General features: G+C 50.7%; 1 protein-coding gene across 1 annotated transcript in view; it reads left to right on the top strand.

Annotated features, from left to right (window-relative positions):
* Nucleotides 1-18,384, top strand: part of LOC126536037 (sushi, von Willebrand factor type A, EGF and pentraxin domain-containing protein 1-like) — a 279,450-nt gene that overhangs the window by 181,013 nt on the left and 80,053 nt on the right. Inside the window, exons 21-22 of the mRNA XM_072287493.1 lie at nucleotides 9,243-9,507; nucleotides 10,353-10,557. Of these exons, the coding sequence (XP_072143594.1) occupies nucleotides 9,243-9,507; nucleotides 10,353-10,557 (470 nt within the window). The remainder of the gene's footprint in view (nucleotides 1-9,242; nucleotides 9,508-10,352; nucleotides 10,558-18,384) is intronic.

The following is an 18,384-nucleotide window of genomic DNA, read 5'->3' as shown; positions in this document are numbered from 1 at the left end:
ATCAAATTAGCGAGCATGATGGTCTGATCCCAGTGGTTGCTGGAGCTCACCCGCTCATGTAGTTGAAGCCAGTCTTCAACATCAGTGTCGTCGGTGCCAGAAAAGGTTCCTGGGCCGCGGAGTTGTGCTAGAACGACGGTGGGCGTGTGTGCTGACGGGCCCGAAGCATCCTCGCCTTGTACTGGCATTGTAGATGCAGCCGAGGAGCGTCCGCTGCGTAAATCCGTCTTGATAATGGTCCCGCAACCTCCACCAAAAATGTTACGGGGTTAAAAACAGTCAGACGTATATTTACAGGATGTTTACAATAATCGTGGCGGCTGACAAGATGGTAGACAGCGCGCGCAGTCCAGAGCGTCGTCTTCTTCCGACCAAGCTGACATCTTCTTCGTCAGCATGTCACAATATATATATATATATATATATATATATATATATATATATATATATATATATATATATATATATATATATATATATATATATATATATATATATATATGTAGTGTTACGAACAGCTGCGAGTGAGTGAGTGAGTGAGTGAATAAACTTTATTGTAGGTCCGGCGAGGACGCGAACTCGTCGCGCACCCGGCTAGTCCCACGTCGGGACCGGCAGGTCTAGCCCACCGGCCCGGTCGCGGGCACGCCGGACGGCCAGGATTTGCTTTTCTAGAGCGGGGCTACGCAAAAGCGAGTCCCACTCCTCCTTGATGTACTTGGGGTATGTCGACCCGCACTCCCAGAGCATGTGAGGTAGAGTGGAGGTCTGGCCGCAGGACGGGCAGGCGTCGTCGCGATACACGTCGGGGTAAGCCTCGTGGAGAGCGGACAGACACGGATATGTGCTGGTCTGTAGGAGCCTAAGGGAAACGGCTTGCGCCCTATTCAACTTGGGGTGAGGGGGTGGAAAGACCCTTCTGGACATGTAGAAATATTTAATAATCTCATTGTGAGTAGCGGGAGCGTCCCTGTGACCGTAGAGAGGAGGGGAGTCAGTGCTCCTTATAGAGGAAGCGCTGTCGGTGAGGTCACGCGCAGCCTCGTGGGCAGACTCATTGAGGTTCGGGGGAGCACCCTCGACCGATCCTACGTGAGCGGGAAACCAGTGAATTGAATGGTTTGTGAGAGCATGTGGACTCGAGCCGCTAAGAAGACGAACAGCTTCCTTGGCGATGCAACCCTTTTGAAAAGCCCTAACTGCCGTTTTGGAATCACTATAAATTTCGGACCCACGACCGTCTAGCAGGGCGAGGGCGATGGCGACTTGCTCGGCGACACCGGGGTCTGAAGTGCGAATTGAGGCGCTATTGGAAATGTTGCCGCCCGAGTCGACCACAACGACGGCAAAGGTCTTCCCGTCACTGTACTCCGCAGCGTCGACGAAGCTTGCGCTAATGTCGTGTCGCTTGATCTGCTTGAGGATGGCGGCTGCTCTGGCCTTGCGTCTGCCCTCGTTGTGGACGGGATGGACGTTTCGGGGCACAGGGGCGACTTCGAACTTGTCTCGAATGCACCTAGGGATCGGGGTACTGACCATCGGGAATCCCGCAGGGTGGTAACCCAGCTCTTCGAGGATGCGTTTACCTGCTGCTGTGGTGCCCAGGCGAGTGAGTTGCGCGCGTTCTTGGGCTTCGGCAATCTCCTCGGCGGTGTTATGTACCCCCAGCTTCAAGAGATCCTCGGTATGGGTCCTGATGGGTAGCCCGAGAGCCCTCTTGACTATTTTGCGGATAAGAACGTTGAGCTTGTCTCGCTCCGCTCTGAGCCAGTTGTGCATAGAAATCGTGTACGTGAGGTGGCAGAGTACGAAGGCATTGATCAGCCTGAGAAGATTGCTTTCCTTCATGCCTCGATGCCGGTTTGCGATTCTGCGAACGAGGCGGAAAGCGTTGTCCGTCTTTGCGATAATCTTGCGGAGAGCAGTTCCGTTTCCGCCGTTGTATTCGACAAACATGCCCAGGACGCGAGAAAATGGTTTTATTTACACGAGATGGACTATGATCGTAGCGTGATCATAGCGCAGCCCGGCCTCTCACACTCCTCGTTCTCTTCGTCTTCTCTTCTTTCTTCTTGTCCGTGGCTTTCGTATCCGTTACATTTCCCCGTAAGCAGACGAAGCCCGTGGGGCGAGTCAGGATGGACAAGCAGGGTAAAAAGGCTTCAGGCGAGCAATATGAGTCAGCTGAGTTCTGCTTGATCGCCGACCATTGCACAGGAGGCGAGCTATGACGTAAGTGAGTTCGCTCAGGCGGTCCACAACTACAGATGGGCCTGAATATTGTGACAAGAACTTTTGGCGCAATCCACGCTTGCGTTACGGTGTCTAAAAAAGGACCAAGTCACCTTTTTCCAACGATACTTGTACGTGACGGTCGTCGTATCACTCTTTCGAACGACTTTGCGAGGCCAGAGTACGAAGACGAGCTATTCGACGGGCTTCCTCGGCGAGACACAAAGTCTTCGATAAAGAATCATCACTGTGCTGAATGAAGGGTAAGAAAGCGTCCAGAAGGCTTCGCGGTAACCTTGCATACAGGAGATAAAATGGGCTATAGTTCGTGGTTTCGTGTTTCGCTGTGTTGTATGCGTAAGTGATGAAGGGCAGCACGTCGTCCCAGTTCTTATGATTGGAGGAGACGTACATGGCAAGCATATTAGTCAGCGTTCTGTTTGTCCTTTGCACGAGGCCATTGGTCTGTGGATGATACGGCGTGGAATGACGGAACTGTGAAGTGCACAAACGAAGTAACTTTTCAATGGCATCAGCAGTGAACTGGCGACCACGGTCGCTGATGATGACACGTGTGGGCCATGACGAAGGACCACGGAACGCAGCAGGAAGACGGCCACGCAAGCAGCGGTGAAAGACGGTATGGCTGCAGTTTCTGCACACCGTGTAAGATGGTCTACGCAGATAATTATCCAACGGTTCTCCGTGTAAGATAACGGGAATGGACCCAGAAAGTCGAAGCCTACTTGCTCGAACGGCGTACTGGGCGGTTTCAGTGGCCGAAGGGGGCCCGGGGCGGCGGTGGTCGGTCCCTTGTGACGTATGCACGTTTCACAACTAGCGACATAGCGCTTGGTTGTTTCGTACAGCTTGGGCCAGTAAAAGCGCTCCTGCGTGCGGTGTAGCGTTCGTACGAAGCCGAAATGGCCGGATGTCACATCGTCATGCATGGCGCGCAGAGCGTCGGAGCGGAGACTCTCGGGGACAACAAGCTGAAAACGCGCTCCATGCCCGGAGTAATTAGTTTTGTAGAGCAATTTATCCCGGACAGTAAAGCGACCGCTGCCTTGAGAAGTACGGGCGGCGACAGAAAGCGGATCGAGGGTAACATCACTCCGTTGTTCTCGCTGAAAGTCTGCCGCGTCAGTTAACGTAGAAGTAACAGCAGCAAGACAATCGTCAAAATTCTCAGCATCGCAGTCGGTAGTCGCAACAGGAATCCGCGAGAGGCAGTCTGCGTCAGCGTGACGACGGCCACTCTTGTACGATACCACAAAGTCGTATTCCTGGAGGCGCAGCGCCCAACGTGTGAGGCGACCAGAGGCATCACGCAAACCGACCAGCCAGCATAAAGAATGATGGTCGGTGATAATCTTGAATGGTTCACCGTAAAGATAACACCGAAACTTCTGTATGGCGAAAACAGCTGCCATGGATTCCTGCTCCGTAACCGTGTAATTGCGTTCAGATTTGCTCAGGCAACGGCTGGCATATGCGACAACATGTTCTGCGCCACTGTAACGTTGTACAAGCACAGCTCCTATCCCGATTCCACTAGACAGTGTCAACTTCAGTCGGGCAAGATGGATCGAAGTGACGCAAGAGGGGTGCTGACATTAGTATAAACTTCAGTTGAGAGAATGATGCATCACACTGTAGAGTCCAACTGAAGGATGCATTTTGTCGCAAAGTACTTGTTAATGGGTAAACGATGTCGGCAAGCCGGGAAACAAAACGACGGGAATACGAACATAGGCCAATGAATGAGCGAAGTTCTCGTGCTGACTGCGGTGGCTTTAAAGTGCTCACCGCTTCAATCTTACGAGGAACGGGTCTGACGCCATCCTTGTCAACTAAGTGTCCCAGGACCAGTGTTTGACGTTCGCCAAACCGACATTTTCTTTAGATTAGAACCAGTCCAGCTGTCTAGATGCAGTCGAGAACAAGGCTGAGGCGTTCGTTATGTTCTTCAAATGTGCGGCCGAAAATTGCAACATCATCGAGGTAACACATGCATGCCTCCCACTTTAGACCGCGTAGTACTGCGTCCATGAATCTTTCGAAGGTGGCAGGAGCATTGCAAAGGCCAAAAGGCATAACATTAAATTCGAATAGGTCATCTGGAGTCACGAAAGTTGTCTTTTCCTTGTTGACAGGGTCCATAGGTATTTGCCAATACCCCAATCGCAAATCAAGGTTTGAGAAGTAAGCAGCAGCGTGTAAGCAATCAATGACGTCATCGATTCGCAGTAGTGGATACGCATCCTTCTTCGTCACTGCGTTTAGATGTCTGTAATCCACGCAGAATCTCCAGGAGCCATCTTTTTTTCGGGCCAGGATTACTGGGGCTGCCCATGGACTAGACGACTCTTGAACGACACTTTTTTCATCATCTCCTTGACTTGCTCTGCAATAACTTTGCGCTCGGAGGATGACATTCAGTAGGGCTTCTGGCGGATGGGGTTTGTTGAGCCGGCATCTATTCTGTGACGACCGCGGCACGACGGTAAATGAAGGGGTGCATCTCCATGCGTGAAGTCGAATGCAGCCTCATGCCTGGCAAGAACTTGTACCAGTGCTTGCCGTTCCCATGTGCCGAGAGCCTTGCTGATCATGCCAAGCATTAGCTTTTCAGAATGGCGATTATCGCCAGGTGAGCAAGCTGTAGAGACGGCCGTAGTTAGTGCCACTATTGAGCTTCATGCCGCTTCATCGAACAGAGGAATTTGATACCGCGAGGAAGGACAACCGGCATGGCGGAACAGTTCAGCGCCCACAATGTGGCGACTCCTTTCGTCATGCACACGACAGAGCAGGGCACAAGTATATCTTTTTTAGCACAGTTTATGCGGAGAGGTTTAACTACAAGCTCAACACAATCAGCGTCAACAGTAGTTGCAGAAACACGAGCGGGCGTCAGGCACCACGATGGTGCAATCACTTCATCAAGAACACTGAGTGTGTCTGTGTCCGTCTTCGCTACGCGAGCTTTGTTCGGAATGTGCTGATATAAATAACTTGTTCAATGATATTTCGAAATTCTCAACAAACACTGTGAAGCGGAGACCGTCCCCGAGGAGTGGAAGCATGCGGAGGAAGTCATGATTCATAAACCGGGCAAGAAACTGCAAATTGAGAACCTCAGACTGATCTCGCTCACATCGTGCCTCGGAAAAGTGTACGAACGAGTGGTGACGCTGAGACTACAACAGTACATGGAGGACAACGAACTGTATCCCCACAGCATGTTCGGCTTCAGAGCAAAATTATCGACCCAAGACGTACTGCTTCAAATCAAAGAAGTACTCGAGAATACCCCCAGGAGCGGGGAGAATATAATAGTGGTATTGGATATCAAGGGGGCTTTTGACAATGTAAGCCACGAGGGTATCCTCACGGGCATGAACGACCTGCACTGCGGGAGGAGAGTCTACTGCTACGTCAAAGCCTTCCTTTCGAACAAAACGGCAACGATTCGCCTCAAGGGTGGATCGTCTCCCCCACGCTTTTCAACATAGCCACGATTGGCTTGGCAAAACAGTTAAAAGAAATCGACGGCATACGCCATGTCATGTATGCCGACGACATCACCATCTGGGTTAACACAAGCTGACTCATAGAGAAAGAAGAGAAGTTACAAGAGGCAGCCACCTGCGTAGAGAACTACGTCAGAGCAAGAGGGCTAGCGTGCTCCACGGAGAAGTCCGAGCTCCTGAGAGTTTGGATAGGAAAGCAAAACCGCACATTCCCCATCAGCGACGAGTGAAAGCTCAACGTCTACCTCGAGAGGAAGCCGATACTGGAAAAGAGGCTCGTCAGAATCCTGGGGATGTGGATACAGTCAAACCAACGCTGCACCCACACCCTCGCCCTGCTCAAGGCATCCACCCTACAAGTGACCCGCATGATCACGCGCATGTCATACAGACGCCACGGCATGCGAGAGGAGGACACACTCAAGCTGGTCAGAAGCCTGGTGGTCAGCCGAGTGGCATACAGCCTCCCTTACTACAATCCCATCAAGAGTGAGGTACAACAGGCGGACGCGATTCTACGCAAAGCCTACAAAACCGCACTCCAACTCCGCTCAGATGCTGGCGAATCGCTGCGTCGGGTCTCGTGTGAGAAGTGGTCCATTTGAAGCAAATCGGTCGTCCGCAATTCATATGAAGTACGTGTTGTGGGTGGCGAGAACATCCGTGGTGTGCTTCGTGATTGATGGCCTTGGCGACAATACCGAGTTATATGGCCTGTGGAAACGCAGTTGTAGCACGCGGGTGGGTCGCGGTTCACAGCATCTTCCTCTAAACGAATGCTAGGCTGCTGCGGGCGGCGAGAAAGTTCGTTGTCATGTGGATAACCTGTCTCTGCTGCTTGCTGAAATTCGTTATATCGTTCATAAGTCACGTCGTGGTAGTAGGGTCGGTGCTGTTCTTATCGCGGCCTGACAGCAGTCACAGGGCCTCGGGGATAAAAACGGGGCTGTTCTCGTTGTGGTCGAGCGCCATAAGTAGGGCCTCTGTCGTAGAGACGTGGCTGCTGTCGGGGGGCGAGTTCATAATCCTCAGTGCCCCTCGCCGCAGAATATGGGGAGAAGGATGCCACGTTTGGCTCGAAATCTGGTGGTATGCGGAAGCTATGAGTGCGTGGATGTGTCACTTGCGCATGCAGGCTGAGCTCTTCCAGAACTATTTGTCTGATTGTTGATGCAAGATCGAGGGGCTGGTTGCTGTCCACGCTTGTAACTGTCGTCACATTGGCTAGCCTGCGAAACTTCGGCGTGATGCGCCTCGGCTTCAGTTGCTCGAAAGTGCGACAGTGCCGAATAATGTCAGCCACGGAAGCCAGGTTGTCTTTTGCGATTAGGAAATTGTAAACATCTTCGGCAATTCCTTTCAGGATGTGCCCGATTTTGTCTTCCTCAGACATTACAGAGTCCACCATCCTATACAGTTTTATTACCGCCTCAATGTAGGTTGTGCAGGTTTCGCCTGGTACTTGCGCACGTTGCAGTAGTGTCTGTTCTGTATTTCTTTTTCGTCGCGGAGTCGCCGAATCGCTCTTTGATTTCCGAAAGAAATCTTCCCCATGTTGTGAACGTTTCCTCGTGATTGTCGAACCACAACAACGCAGTATCCGTTAGAAAGAACACGACGTTCGAAAGCTGAGAAACGCTGTTCCACTTGTTGGCGGCACTCACCCGGTGATAATGGGTGAGTCGTTCCTCGACGTCTTCGTCCGATCTTCCAGCGAAGGGACGCGCACCTCTCAGTTGTAGAACGGAACTTGTCGGCGCAGCAGTTGGAATGGGCCGTTTGTTCGCCTGCGTGGTGGAACATATTCAACTCCGGTAGATTCGGTGGGAGTCCAGCAAGGCGACGGCTCCGTCGAAGAACTTGTGGTTCAGCCTCCGTCTTCGGGTGTCAATTACCTCGCACCTCCACCACAACTGTTACGAAGAGTTGCGAAGAAATTGTGTTATTTACAGGAGATGGACGATGATCGTAGCGTGATCGTAGCGCAGCCCGGCCTCTCACACTCTTCGTTCTCTTCGTCTCCTCTTCTTTCTTCTTGTCCGTGCCTTTCGTATCCGTTAGAATATATATAATATGCGTGAAACTGCGCCTCTGAGAACTAGCTTTCGTTGCCCTTTGTTGGAGCTGAGCGAGGTAACGAAGGAACCAAAAAGAAAAAAACGCGCCATGTAATTAGATGTTCTCATTAGGAGGAAGCTTTGCATCGGCGCCAACTAGGGTGCGACCGTTTCAAACAAACATGCTTGAAAAGCGAAACTTGGAAAATTACGCGCTGAACCACTTAAGGCTGTTGCATTAAGGAGAAAAAGTGGCCGACTTTAGGAAACGGAGTTTTTATTTGTGGCCTCAGTCTTTTACAAAAATTGCCCAAGATCGGGAAGTTAAAGAAACGCACAAACACAGACACAACGTTTCTATATCCGTAACTGCACCGAAAACAGATATATCAGATAATCTGCATCTATTAAAGCATTTACAGTGGTCAAATATGATATATAGGCTTCGTGCTAGCGCGAAATTCTTACAATGCTTATTGCAACAGTCGTAATCACGAAGCTTCGTAGAAACATTGTTCCTTGTGTCGCTGCTTTGCAAGACTTGAAGCGCGTTGCGCGAGCACAAGCGGACGCACATAATCGCCGTGACTCGATCGCCATCGACAATGAATGGACAACGCTATTCGTCAGTAGTAAAGAACAAGGTAACGTTCGTGATGCGGACAAACAGTATACACGCACTGCGCACGTCACTGCGTCAGCCATGTTTAAACTTTTCGTACATAGCTCCAATTACGTAAATTACAAATACCCTATAAGGACGCCATATGTCGGTGGCTATGACGAGCTCGGCTTCGATATATTCGGACCAATGATCATCACTGAGCTACACCGAGAAGACGCTTAATTGATCCAGTGAAAGCGTTTTGTGTTTTTAGTTACTGCCAGTGAGCAGTCGGATGTGTTTATTCTGTTTTATGACACGTCCTTCTTCGCCCTTCGAGAGAGAGGACACAGCGCATGTCTTTATCCAAGTGCCGCTATTTCCGGGTGTCAGTCATCAAGCTCAGCTCTTCTCCAAGCGTTTATTTACGGCTTCCACTTTTGAGGTCACTGACATCGCGACTCGTGGTGTCTGAATGCGAGGGCCCCTTAAAAAATAGGCGGCATCGTGGATTCCCCAATGACAACGCACATACACAAAACACGATCTCGATTGCACTAGGTACTGCTGTGGATAATACGAGGTTCGAAGACCATGTTCTATGCACTTTACTAAGATGGAATATATAGGCACCTTGAAGGGACGAGTGCTATAAAGAATGTTTCTTTCGTTCTGCCTGCAATTGTAGAAATGTCGTTGGCGACGGAACACTACCACACGTGACGTGGAAAAAACGCAATGCAAGTTGCGACTCCTGTATTTGTTTACGTTGTTCTGAGATCAACATTAGTCCTTTGCTTTTTTTCTGTCCAGTACGTTCGTCGCAGTTCTCTCTACAATTCCCAAACGCATCCGTGCTGAACTTCGCCAAGCTTCCGGTGAATCGTGCCCTGCACGCTCTCACGCTGTCCTTCTACCTTAAGACCTCGCAGACCAAGGAGCGAGGCACCGTGGTCTCCTACGCATTCGTTGACCCGCGCACCAAGACTCTCCACGACAACGCGCTCACCATCTCGGACCCCAACAAGCTGCTGCTGTACGTGTTCGGCGAAAGCTACGACACGCAAGCCGTGGCCAAGTGAGCAGCGCCTGCAGCGTATCTCTCGAGAGCGACCTCATTCTCAGCAGCACAAAAAAAAAAGTGCGCTGCGTGACACCTTCCGAAGATGAACTAAAATTTGTGTTAAATGTTATACATTCATCGCGGTGTCTTGTAGGTGCCAGACAGAACACGCTAAGGAAAAGACGCTCTCTGCTTGGTGCCTAAGACACCAAGATGAATCTGTGTCAACTATAGCCCAAATTTCAGTTCTTCCTTATTCTATTACTTGTACTACATCTGCTATCTTTCTTTAGCGTCGTTCTGCGTCCACTTCTCTTGTTCTGCGTGGCGCCAAAGACACCTGGAGGTATCGCAACAATGAGACGAAACGAAAAAGACTTTTCTAACGCCCCCGTAAGCCTAAACTTACGTTTTACCTTGTGTCTACGTTGGCAGCCTCTCGAAATAACGGCACATTCCACTCGGGGTTTATGAGCGCTGTCGGAACGCTCTGATAATCGTATAATAAGTCAGTGACTCTGTGTAACACACAGGAAGCACTTTTGTAGCGCTATTCCCGCTTTGCTAATGCTATAGGGCGTCACTACTTCCTTAAGCGGCCTTCGAAGCTGCGCAGTGGTGATCGAAAACAAGCAGTCGAATGTGCCATAACCATTGGCTAGTTCACGTGACATAGCACCGCCCAAGAAGTGCCACCAGTCATGAGGGCGCTCAGACAGCGGTGCTCCGCAGGGCTGCCGTGTCGCCCTACCCGCGAGCGTTCCGCTTTTGTAACGTTAAATGTTGTCACTGTTTTTCTACGACCAGTAGTAGGACCAAGCTCTTCGTGACACTCACCGCTCGCGTTGCGCTCTCCGCAGCGACGGCCAGTGGCATCACTGCGCGATCACGTGGGACAGCGCAGACGGTCAGTGGGTCTTCTACTGGGACCAGCGGGTGACGGCACAGGACACCAGGGCGGCCGGCGAGTATCTCTTCGCCGGTGTGCTGGTCCTGGGTCAGGACCAAGATGACCTTGGCGGGGACTTCAACGGCATCGAGGCCTACTCAGGACACGTGGCAGAGGTGTGCACGTCGTCTGCACTAGACATTAGAGAATGTCAGTTCGCACATAGCGCGAAAAACAGGGTCGAGTCATCGCCGCGCCCCATTTTTTCTGTCATCCTGTCTTTTTGCGCTGTCTCCTTCTCCGCTGAGAACAGTAAAGGACAGGGTGTACTTGAGGAGCAGACGAGGTCATCCATGGATGCAAGAGGATTCACTGTCGGGTGCGATTCCGCGTGCAAATCTTAAGTGGACTGGACGAGTGTAGATAGACCACTCAATGAGCGCGCCGCACTTATTCTCACACGTTGCGCATTGTGAACAATATTAACGCCCCTGAGAAATATGTACAGCTTCTCTGTTGATTGGCTGAAGATTATAACCGTCGGGCAACCATGGCGCTTGCTAAAATATCCATTATGGCAGGCGTGCCAGTGACTAACAGGAGCAAGGGGATGGCCATTCGGTTTAGTTGGCCAGTGTTCATGTTGCATATTTTTGAAGCGCGATGTCGTATACGGGAGGCCAGAACACGTAAAGAATGGGCAAGCGCAACCTCGAACAAGCCCCGAAAAAGACAGTATACACAAAACATCCCTCGGCGAGGCATGGAGAGCGCTTCCTTAGCCTTGTACGTAGGAGACACCGTTCGCAGGGACGTGGAAACGATTTCTCCAAATGACTCAAAATTTTCAACTTCTTGCACCGTGAAAGAGCGGACATCTGCAGGGAGATATTTGAAACGTGAAAGATGGTAGTACGAAAGTAGGCAAGGTGACATATGAAATCGACAAAACAATTCCTAGGCCTGTGTGCGCTCTTTCTAGTCGCAGCTCAGGTACTTTCACAGGTGCCAGATGCCGGAAACTTTTGCAAGTTCACCACAGGTCAAGGAATCGCCAACGTTGTGAATATCTTTAGGGAATGTCCCCACAGATCAGGTCTGCGCAGCCGCCGCAACAGTTCCGAGGCCATGGCGTTGCTGTGACGCAGGTTCCTTGTATTTGGAATGGGTTATGTAATCGGCATACTTTTAATGAGCCTAACCAGCGTAGGAAAAAGACGGCAGCAAACTACGGCCGAAGCTGAAACACTCCTCCTGCACCTACTTTACTTCTGCAGCCAGCACAGGCTATGGTGCTGCTTATTTTTTTTATTATTATTATTGGAGCTTATCAAATAAAACTCTTCCAATCTGTTTTTATTCCAAACTTCTGACGACCTACATTACTTCTGCAGCCAGCATGGCCTATGGTGCTGCTTATTTTTATTATTATTATTGGACCTTATAAAATAAAACTCTTCCAATCTGTTTTTATTCCAAACTCCTGACGTCCAATTTACGTAACCGGCGACGCGAGCATGAGGGAGCTACCGGCAGCGTTGTTTCAACCAACCAATCAAACACTCTCCTCGTTTATAGGAGGTAACTTTCGTTTGGTTTCAAAACGATTAGCATAGCCTAGCTTGACAGGTGACCCGCCGTGGTTGCTTAGTGTCTTCTGCTTTGGGCTGCTAAGGTCAAGTTCGCGGTGTCAAATCCCGGCCGCGGCTGCTGCATTTAGATGGGGTCGAGATGCACAAACCGCCGTGTACCGTGCATTGGGCGCAGGTTATACATACCCAGGTGGTTGAGATTAATCCGTAGTCCTCCGCTGTGGCGTGCCTCACAATCATATTGTCGTTTTAGTAGGTAAAGCCCCAGAATGTAATTTTTATTTATCTTGACACGTCTTTGTAATATAATTGGCTGGCAAGAGTAGAGGAGCACGCAGCTATGGGGAGGATTACAGTAGGAATGAGCCAATGCAGTGAAAGTATAGATGACCGCAAGAGGAGGGTGCTACCGGCGTCTGCGATTGGCCCGCTTCCCATTGCTTAGCTACCGGTGGGTAGTCGACAATCGCGGTGGCGTGCAACGCAAGGTTGCAAAATGCCACTAAAACAGATCCTCAGCGAGGTAGAGTTTGCATAGCAATGTCATAAGCGTGCTGAAAGGGCTTGGCAATGTTGTGCTGCCATGCGAAAGTTTTTATTATAGGCGAATAAGTTCCTCGGCAACTCCGAGTAGCCATGTATTACAGGATGATCGGTGGGCAGGTATGTTGAGTTTGTTCCTGTCGGGACGGGGCAGTCTCCGGTTGTTCCAGAATAAAATTCAGTTTTGTTCGGCATAATAATGCGTACACGTCATTTTCACGTGGCGAGTTTTCGCAGCTTTGTGACGTCGCGATACAGACAGGCCAAATTGGTGGAGCACGAAAACGTTTGAGCAATAGCGGAGTGCTAATGACAAAAAAGATGTAGAATCGGAAATAATTATTTTTCTTTTGTGCGGTCTAATTATTCATAATCAGTGTGTGCATGTCCTATCAGATTAAGATTCGCGGTTTTGCTACGTTGCGTGGCTGACAGGTGAAGTGGGGGTGACCAAAAATTATTTGGCAAATCGTGGAGGGCTGATTGTAGAAACGGAATCGAAACAGTACGGGATAGCTTTACTTTACAGCGCCTATTATCTACAACAGTTCTTGGCTTTCCTGCATCGAAATTGTGCAGGTGTGCTATGCAGGATGCGCCGAGGTTGGCGAGACACTGGCTCTTCACGAGCCCTAGCGACACCCCAAGATGAAAAAACTTCATTGTACAAAGACAAATTTTGTCTCTTGGCACGCCTACAGTTTCATTGGTTTATCTAGATGCACTCTGGGTGTCTATCATCTCTTGGGCGTTGCCAGATGGATGGTCGAAAAGCTGGAGCTCCCGTGATCGTACTGTCGGGGCATGGTCGGTGCCTCCTTTCATTTATTTGTCGTTCCGCCGAGTACATTACATGCACAAGCACGTTATAAAAGAAATGCGTTTAGTACAGTATTATTAGTCACTTGAATGTGGTTTATAAGCATTTTAAGGTTGACAAGAGGTACGCTAAATGTGTATTAGACTAATTTGTGATTTAATAAGTTTCGCGTTACACCACAGGGAAACGCTCCCCGTCCTCTTTACTCTGGATTGGATTCGCGTGGCTCGCTACGTGCTTGCGCCCGCATTTCCGAGCACAGATTGGTGTACGCCTGGTATACGCACTGCAATTTCAGCTGATTGCTCGTTGCTGACGCTAAAGTAAGGCTGCGAGACGAAGTGAGCGTGTGCTAGCGCAGAAGTGGTTTGCCGCGTGCTTACCATGTAAGCTCGCCGGAATACCGCAAAACGCTCATGCAAGCAAATGGTCGGAAAACTGCGCTTTATTTCTTTGTGATACAGCTTCATAACCAGTAGCGCCGAGTGATGGCTTCTAACATCGGCAGGAAAGAGTCTTCATACCGGGTAGCCCCGAGCGATCCATGGCTTCTAAAAAACGCAAGAAAGGGTCTTTGCACCTATCGCTGACGAGGTGGCGCTTCACTTTTTCACAATAAATGCTATTTTTGGCGTGTCAGAGCCCGTGATGGGGTCCACAAAGTTCACGCTGTGGTTGACTGTCTCCCAATGCAGATTGAGGCTCGCCCCGCTAGCAGCCACTAGATCTGGGGATGCAGTAGTATTCGGCCCATTCTTCAATGCGAATTACGGTGCCCGGTTGAACACTGGCTGCAGCAATGGGGCCTAGCGTCGCCGCGTCTCGTCAGTCGACCTAGAAAACTCTCAGCGCCCCTGTAGTCGTGCATGCCATGCCAAAGACCCAAGGTCGACGATCTGCAAAACCATCGCAATTTCGGCGGAACGTTGTCCTCCACCATCAGGCGGCCTCGATTGTACTTTTTCTTGCCGGGCACTCGTCAATTTGCACTACCTTCCCGGGGCCACCGAGTGGAGGTCGCGCCGGCCGCTCGTCCCTCAGGATCACACGGGCGTAGTTCCTCCGGTCGGCGGTGGCGTGCTCCAACAGATGAAACAAGTCGCTGGTCATCTCCTTCTACGTGTACACTTTTGTTCACGCACTGCGTGAGCCAAATCATTTGTCGCCTCGAGAGGTGCAAGTTCGGACGGCCGAGGGGGCCCGTGTGGGCGAAGTAACTTCCTTCGCCTCTCTGCCCGTGCCGTGCAGCGGTACCGTGTAACTGCGACAACTGCTTTCAGCACCTGTTGCACCGGAAGGCAGTACGGCGTCCATTCTGAGTCCTCCTATACATATCGCGTGGCCACTTTGTCTTCGCAGGTCGGTTGGTCTGGGTTGAACCCCCAGTCCTTGCAGGCGCCCCTGTACTACGATCGCGCCGCCAGACCTGTCCTCGTGCGGTGGACGCACAGCGATTGAAGCGGGCCGAAACGATCGCACGAACTCTTCCTCCGCGCCCCAGTCACAAAAGTCTGTGCTCGGAAAGCGTAATTTTTCCGTCACGCTGTCTCCGTAAACGAGGGTTTTTGCCTGACTTGTCACACAGGCAGCGCACTGACGTTTTGGAAAGGCGAAAATGACGTTGAAGCTCTACGTCCATCATGTAGGTGAACGGGTCTAGACAGTCATATTGACGCTTGCAGCCGCTGGATGCGATGACACAGGCTGCTGCCGCCGTGTTCCCCAGTTCAACTCGGGGGCGGCGGCAGGAGGGCGGGTTGGGTCCGCGATTGCAGGAGTGCGAGTTCGCCTGTCAATCGAAACCATAGGTCACGCTCCGCGCGAGGTATGTAACTATTGTGCGTGCGCCTACCATGGTTGGGCCACGCCCAACCTATTTTCCGGCAACAGAAACGCGATGCTGAGCTGAGAGGCATATCTTGACCGCCGAAATAAAAGAGGCACAATGCACTGTCATCGGTGATGCACTGAGCACCACTATCAAAAACAAAGCGTCGCGGCTTTTATCTTCTCGGGATGTGATGGCCCAACAAGACGGTTTCATTGCCTGCAATGTGGCGACGTAGCGCACAGCAAATGATTATCGGCACATCACTGTAACTTCTTCCAAGGCGTCGATGCGTCGTGGTCGACGACGATGCTGGGGAGTGCGTAGTATTCTCGAACGACAACGTTTCACAGCTGTCGTTTGAGATGGCTGCTTTGTCATCCGTGATATATCAGAGCCGCGGTGTCGTAAACACGATCAGCGTCTAGAATCGCTCACTTTCCTGGACCCAGTGCGATGGCACTTCTTTATATCACAAGCGCTACGTACTAAACGGTTTTTGCAACGCCTTCCTCCATTAGAAGTCTGATTTCATAACTGCACAGAAGAGCCTTCACCTGACAAAATGCGATTGCTATGGCGTCGCAACGATGTTCATCTGCGATCTGTTAGCTCCAGCAGAGGCAATTCGCAAGCACCTTGGATTGTACAACAGACTCAAATACTGCGTAAATGCTCACAGAGGCACCTTCACGGGGCTAGCGATGACAAGCAATGAATTGTATTGCTGGGCAGCACGCTCTTATTCGCAATGCATCGCTGGGGTTTCGCGCACACAGATAAACTGGTACATTTACAATGTCCTGCGTCACTACGGACCCTAGAACATTACAAGACACGTTCATTTGAGGGATCGCCAACCGTTTCTGCGCACACGCGGGTAAGAGCGGGCGTGAGATACAAGATCTGGAGGCTTTTGCTCCTTCAATATGCGACTCTGCCTAGGCACTACGGAGGAGGTTTCTTAACGCGTGTTGAATGCGTTTTTCCCCTAGACATGCCGGCATTGTGGAGTGCGGTCGAATTTGTTTACTTTCCGCCGCTGGCTGCCCGCGCAGTGAGGTAGTGGGCACGGACGCCCCATTTGGTGATCGCTGTGTCTAAACTAATAAGGTTCTGACTGGTGTCGTATAAGTCGCGGATCGATTTTTTTCGCCGCGACGATAGATTGGATTTTTTACAAGCACTGCTCCAGGAGGGCACATGTAACCGGATAACGCAGGCCTCAGTAGAGCACCTGAGGTTATAATTAATCAGGCGGCGCAGGCTCTCCAGGGCACCAAAGGGGCTAGCGGGGGGACCAAAGCTGGAAGCAGGACGGCCCGTGAATGGTGTAGCGGAGGCCTCGGCGAGCCCCAACCCACGGACCAGTCCGGGTTCTAGCTTTGGTGTCCCCGTTGCCGATTTGGTGCCCTGGAGGCGCCGCCAACAATGCGAAATAATGATGCGTTCTTACAATGACTAAAAAACACGATTGAATAAATATAATTACGTCGAGCCGCCAACTTGTGATGCTAAGTTCAGCACTACCGCGCCCCACGACTTCTGCAACACCAGCCAGAACTCTGAAGGTATATCGGAGAGACTTTCTCTCGCGTGCGGCGCTAGTGCTTAGTCAGTCATCGTCACCGGCGGCCTTTCAGCCACTTGCGTTCAACCGCGGCTGCTAAGGCGCTCTAGATTATCAATATATGCGGCCCAGACTCTACTACCGTCGCTACTGCTCCCACAGAAACATCTGTGATGTTATTTACGAGGTACATCGCCGTAAGGCGCGAGAAAGCTGTGATCCGCCATGACTGCCTTAGCACGAGCGCCGCAAATACGAGACAGTCTATCCAACAAAGGGGTCGCCAAATCGGGCGTAAGTGCCCGCTGCTTCACCTATTTTACCGCACCGGCAGCCAGCGTCCGAGCGTAAACTCGACTCCACTCCGCAATGCCGGCACGCCTATAGGGACAAACGCCTACAACGCGCGCTAAGAAACCTCCGTAGCGCCTAGGCAGAGTCCTATATTCAAGGAGCAATAGCCCCCAGATCTTCTCTCTCGCGCCTGCTCTTACTCGCGCCTGCGCACAAACGGTTGGCAATCCCTCAATTGAACGTCTCGTGTTTTTAGCCGGTAAAGCGGCTGCCTTAATAGCCTCAGTTAAGCGGCGGCCTTAATAGCCTCATTAAGTGGCGGCCTTAATAGCCTCAGTTAAGCGTGTGCAGTAACAGCCATGCCGCGGCGCTGCGTTGCCATCCCTTTAATAAACGGAAAATGGTCAGATTAATGTCAGGACTGACTTTATCGAGAACAGCACTGCAGCACTCCTGGCGACCTGCTCATCGTAGGAACTCCTTCTTGCGCGTAACACTCTAGAATATATCCGTTCGTATGCTTTCGGCTCTTTGTCGCCACTCGCGGAAGAAAGTCCAAAATTTACTAATTCACTCGATCTCCGTTTGTAATCAGAAATTTATGCCGAAAAACCGATGCCTTAGGAAATAAAATTCTTGTCATTTCATTTGTTATACAACAAACGCATTCGACTGAGGGAAAGTGTAGGTGCAAGAATGCGCGGCATCTGCCCGGTTCGCATTCGTCGGAGGATAGCAGGAGGATGTCCGAAAGAGGAGGCACGCCCTTGACGCGCCTGAGAAATGCGTGGCAAGCGGCTCACGGCAAGTGTGCTGATAGACAGCCGGACAGTCACGGTATTGCTATGTTGCCATTGTGATTTCCCGCGCAGGGTGCGCTCATGTTGTCATACGCACCTTTTTCTCGATATTTTTTTCACCTGCTCTTTTTGCGCGGTCCATGCTGACTGTCGCCGCGAAAGCTGGGGTACAACTCGTGCGAACGAGGAACTAGGCGCATCCGTCCCCCAGGATTAAATGCTTCCAAAACACCTGAACTGGAGTCCTACACGCACGGAGCACAGAACGTACAAGATGTGCTCTGCAACAGCGGCCCAACCCAAACAGAAATTATAACACAGAATAGGTATGATGACGTCGTGCTCTAACACGCTACAAAAATCAACAGCATTTCAACTACATAAAACATCAAAAAAGAATAGTGAACTTGACGCAAAATTTAAACACCAATAAGAATTAAACTTTGTGTTAGACCTAACCAAGGTGATTCGTGTTTGTGACACGTTTTAAATGCTTTCAGTGGATTTCGTCCATTTCGTTTATTAAATTTTCATTGCTGTTAAACAAGTGTCAAAT

Source organism: Dermacentor andersoni, chromosome 4, assembly GCF_023375885.2.
Source record: "Dermacentor andersoni chromosome 4, qqDerAnde1_hic_scaffold, whole genome shotgun sequence".
NCBI lineage: Eukaryota > Metazoa > Arthropoda > Arachnida > Ixodida > Ixodidae > Dermacentor > Dermacentor andersoni.
Note: the sequence above shows the minus strand (reverse complement) of the source record. Positions and strands in the feature narration are given on the sequence as shown.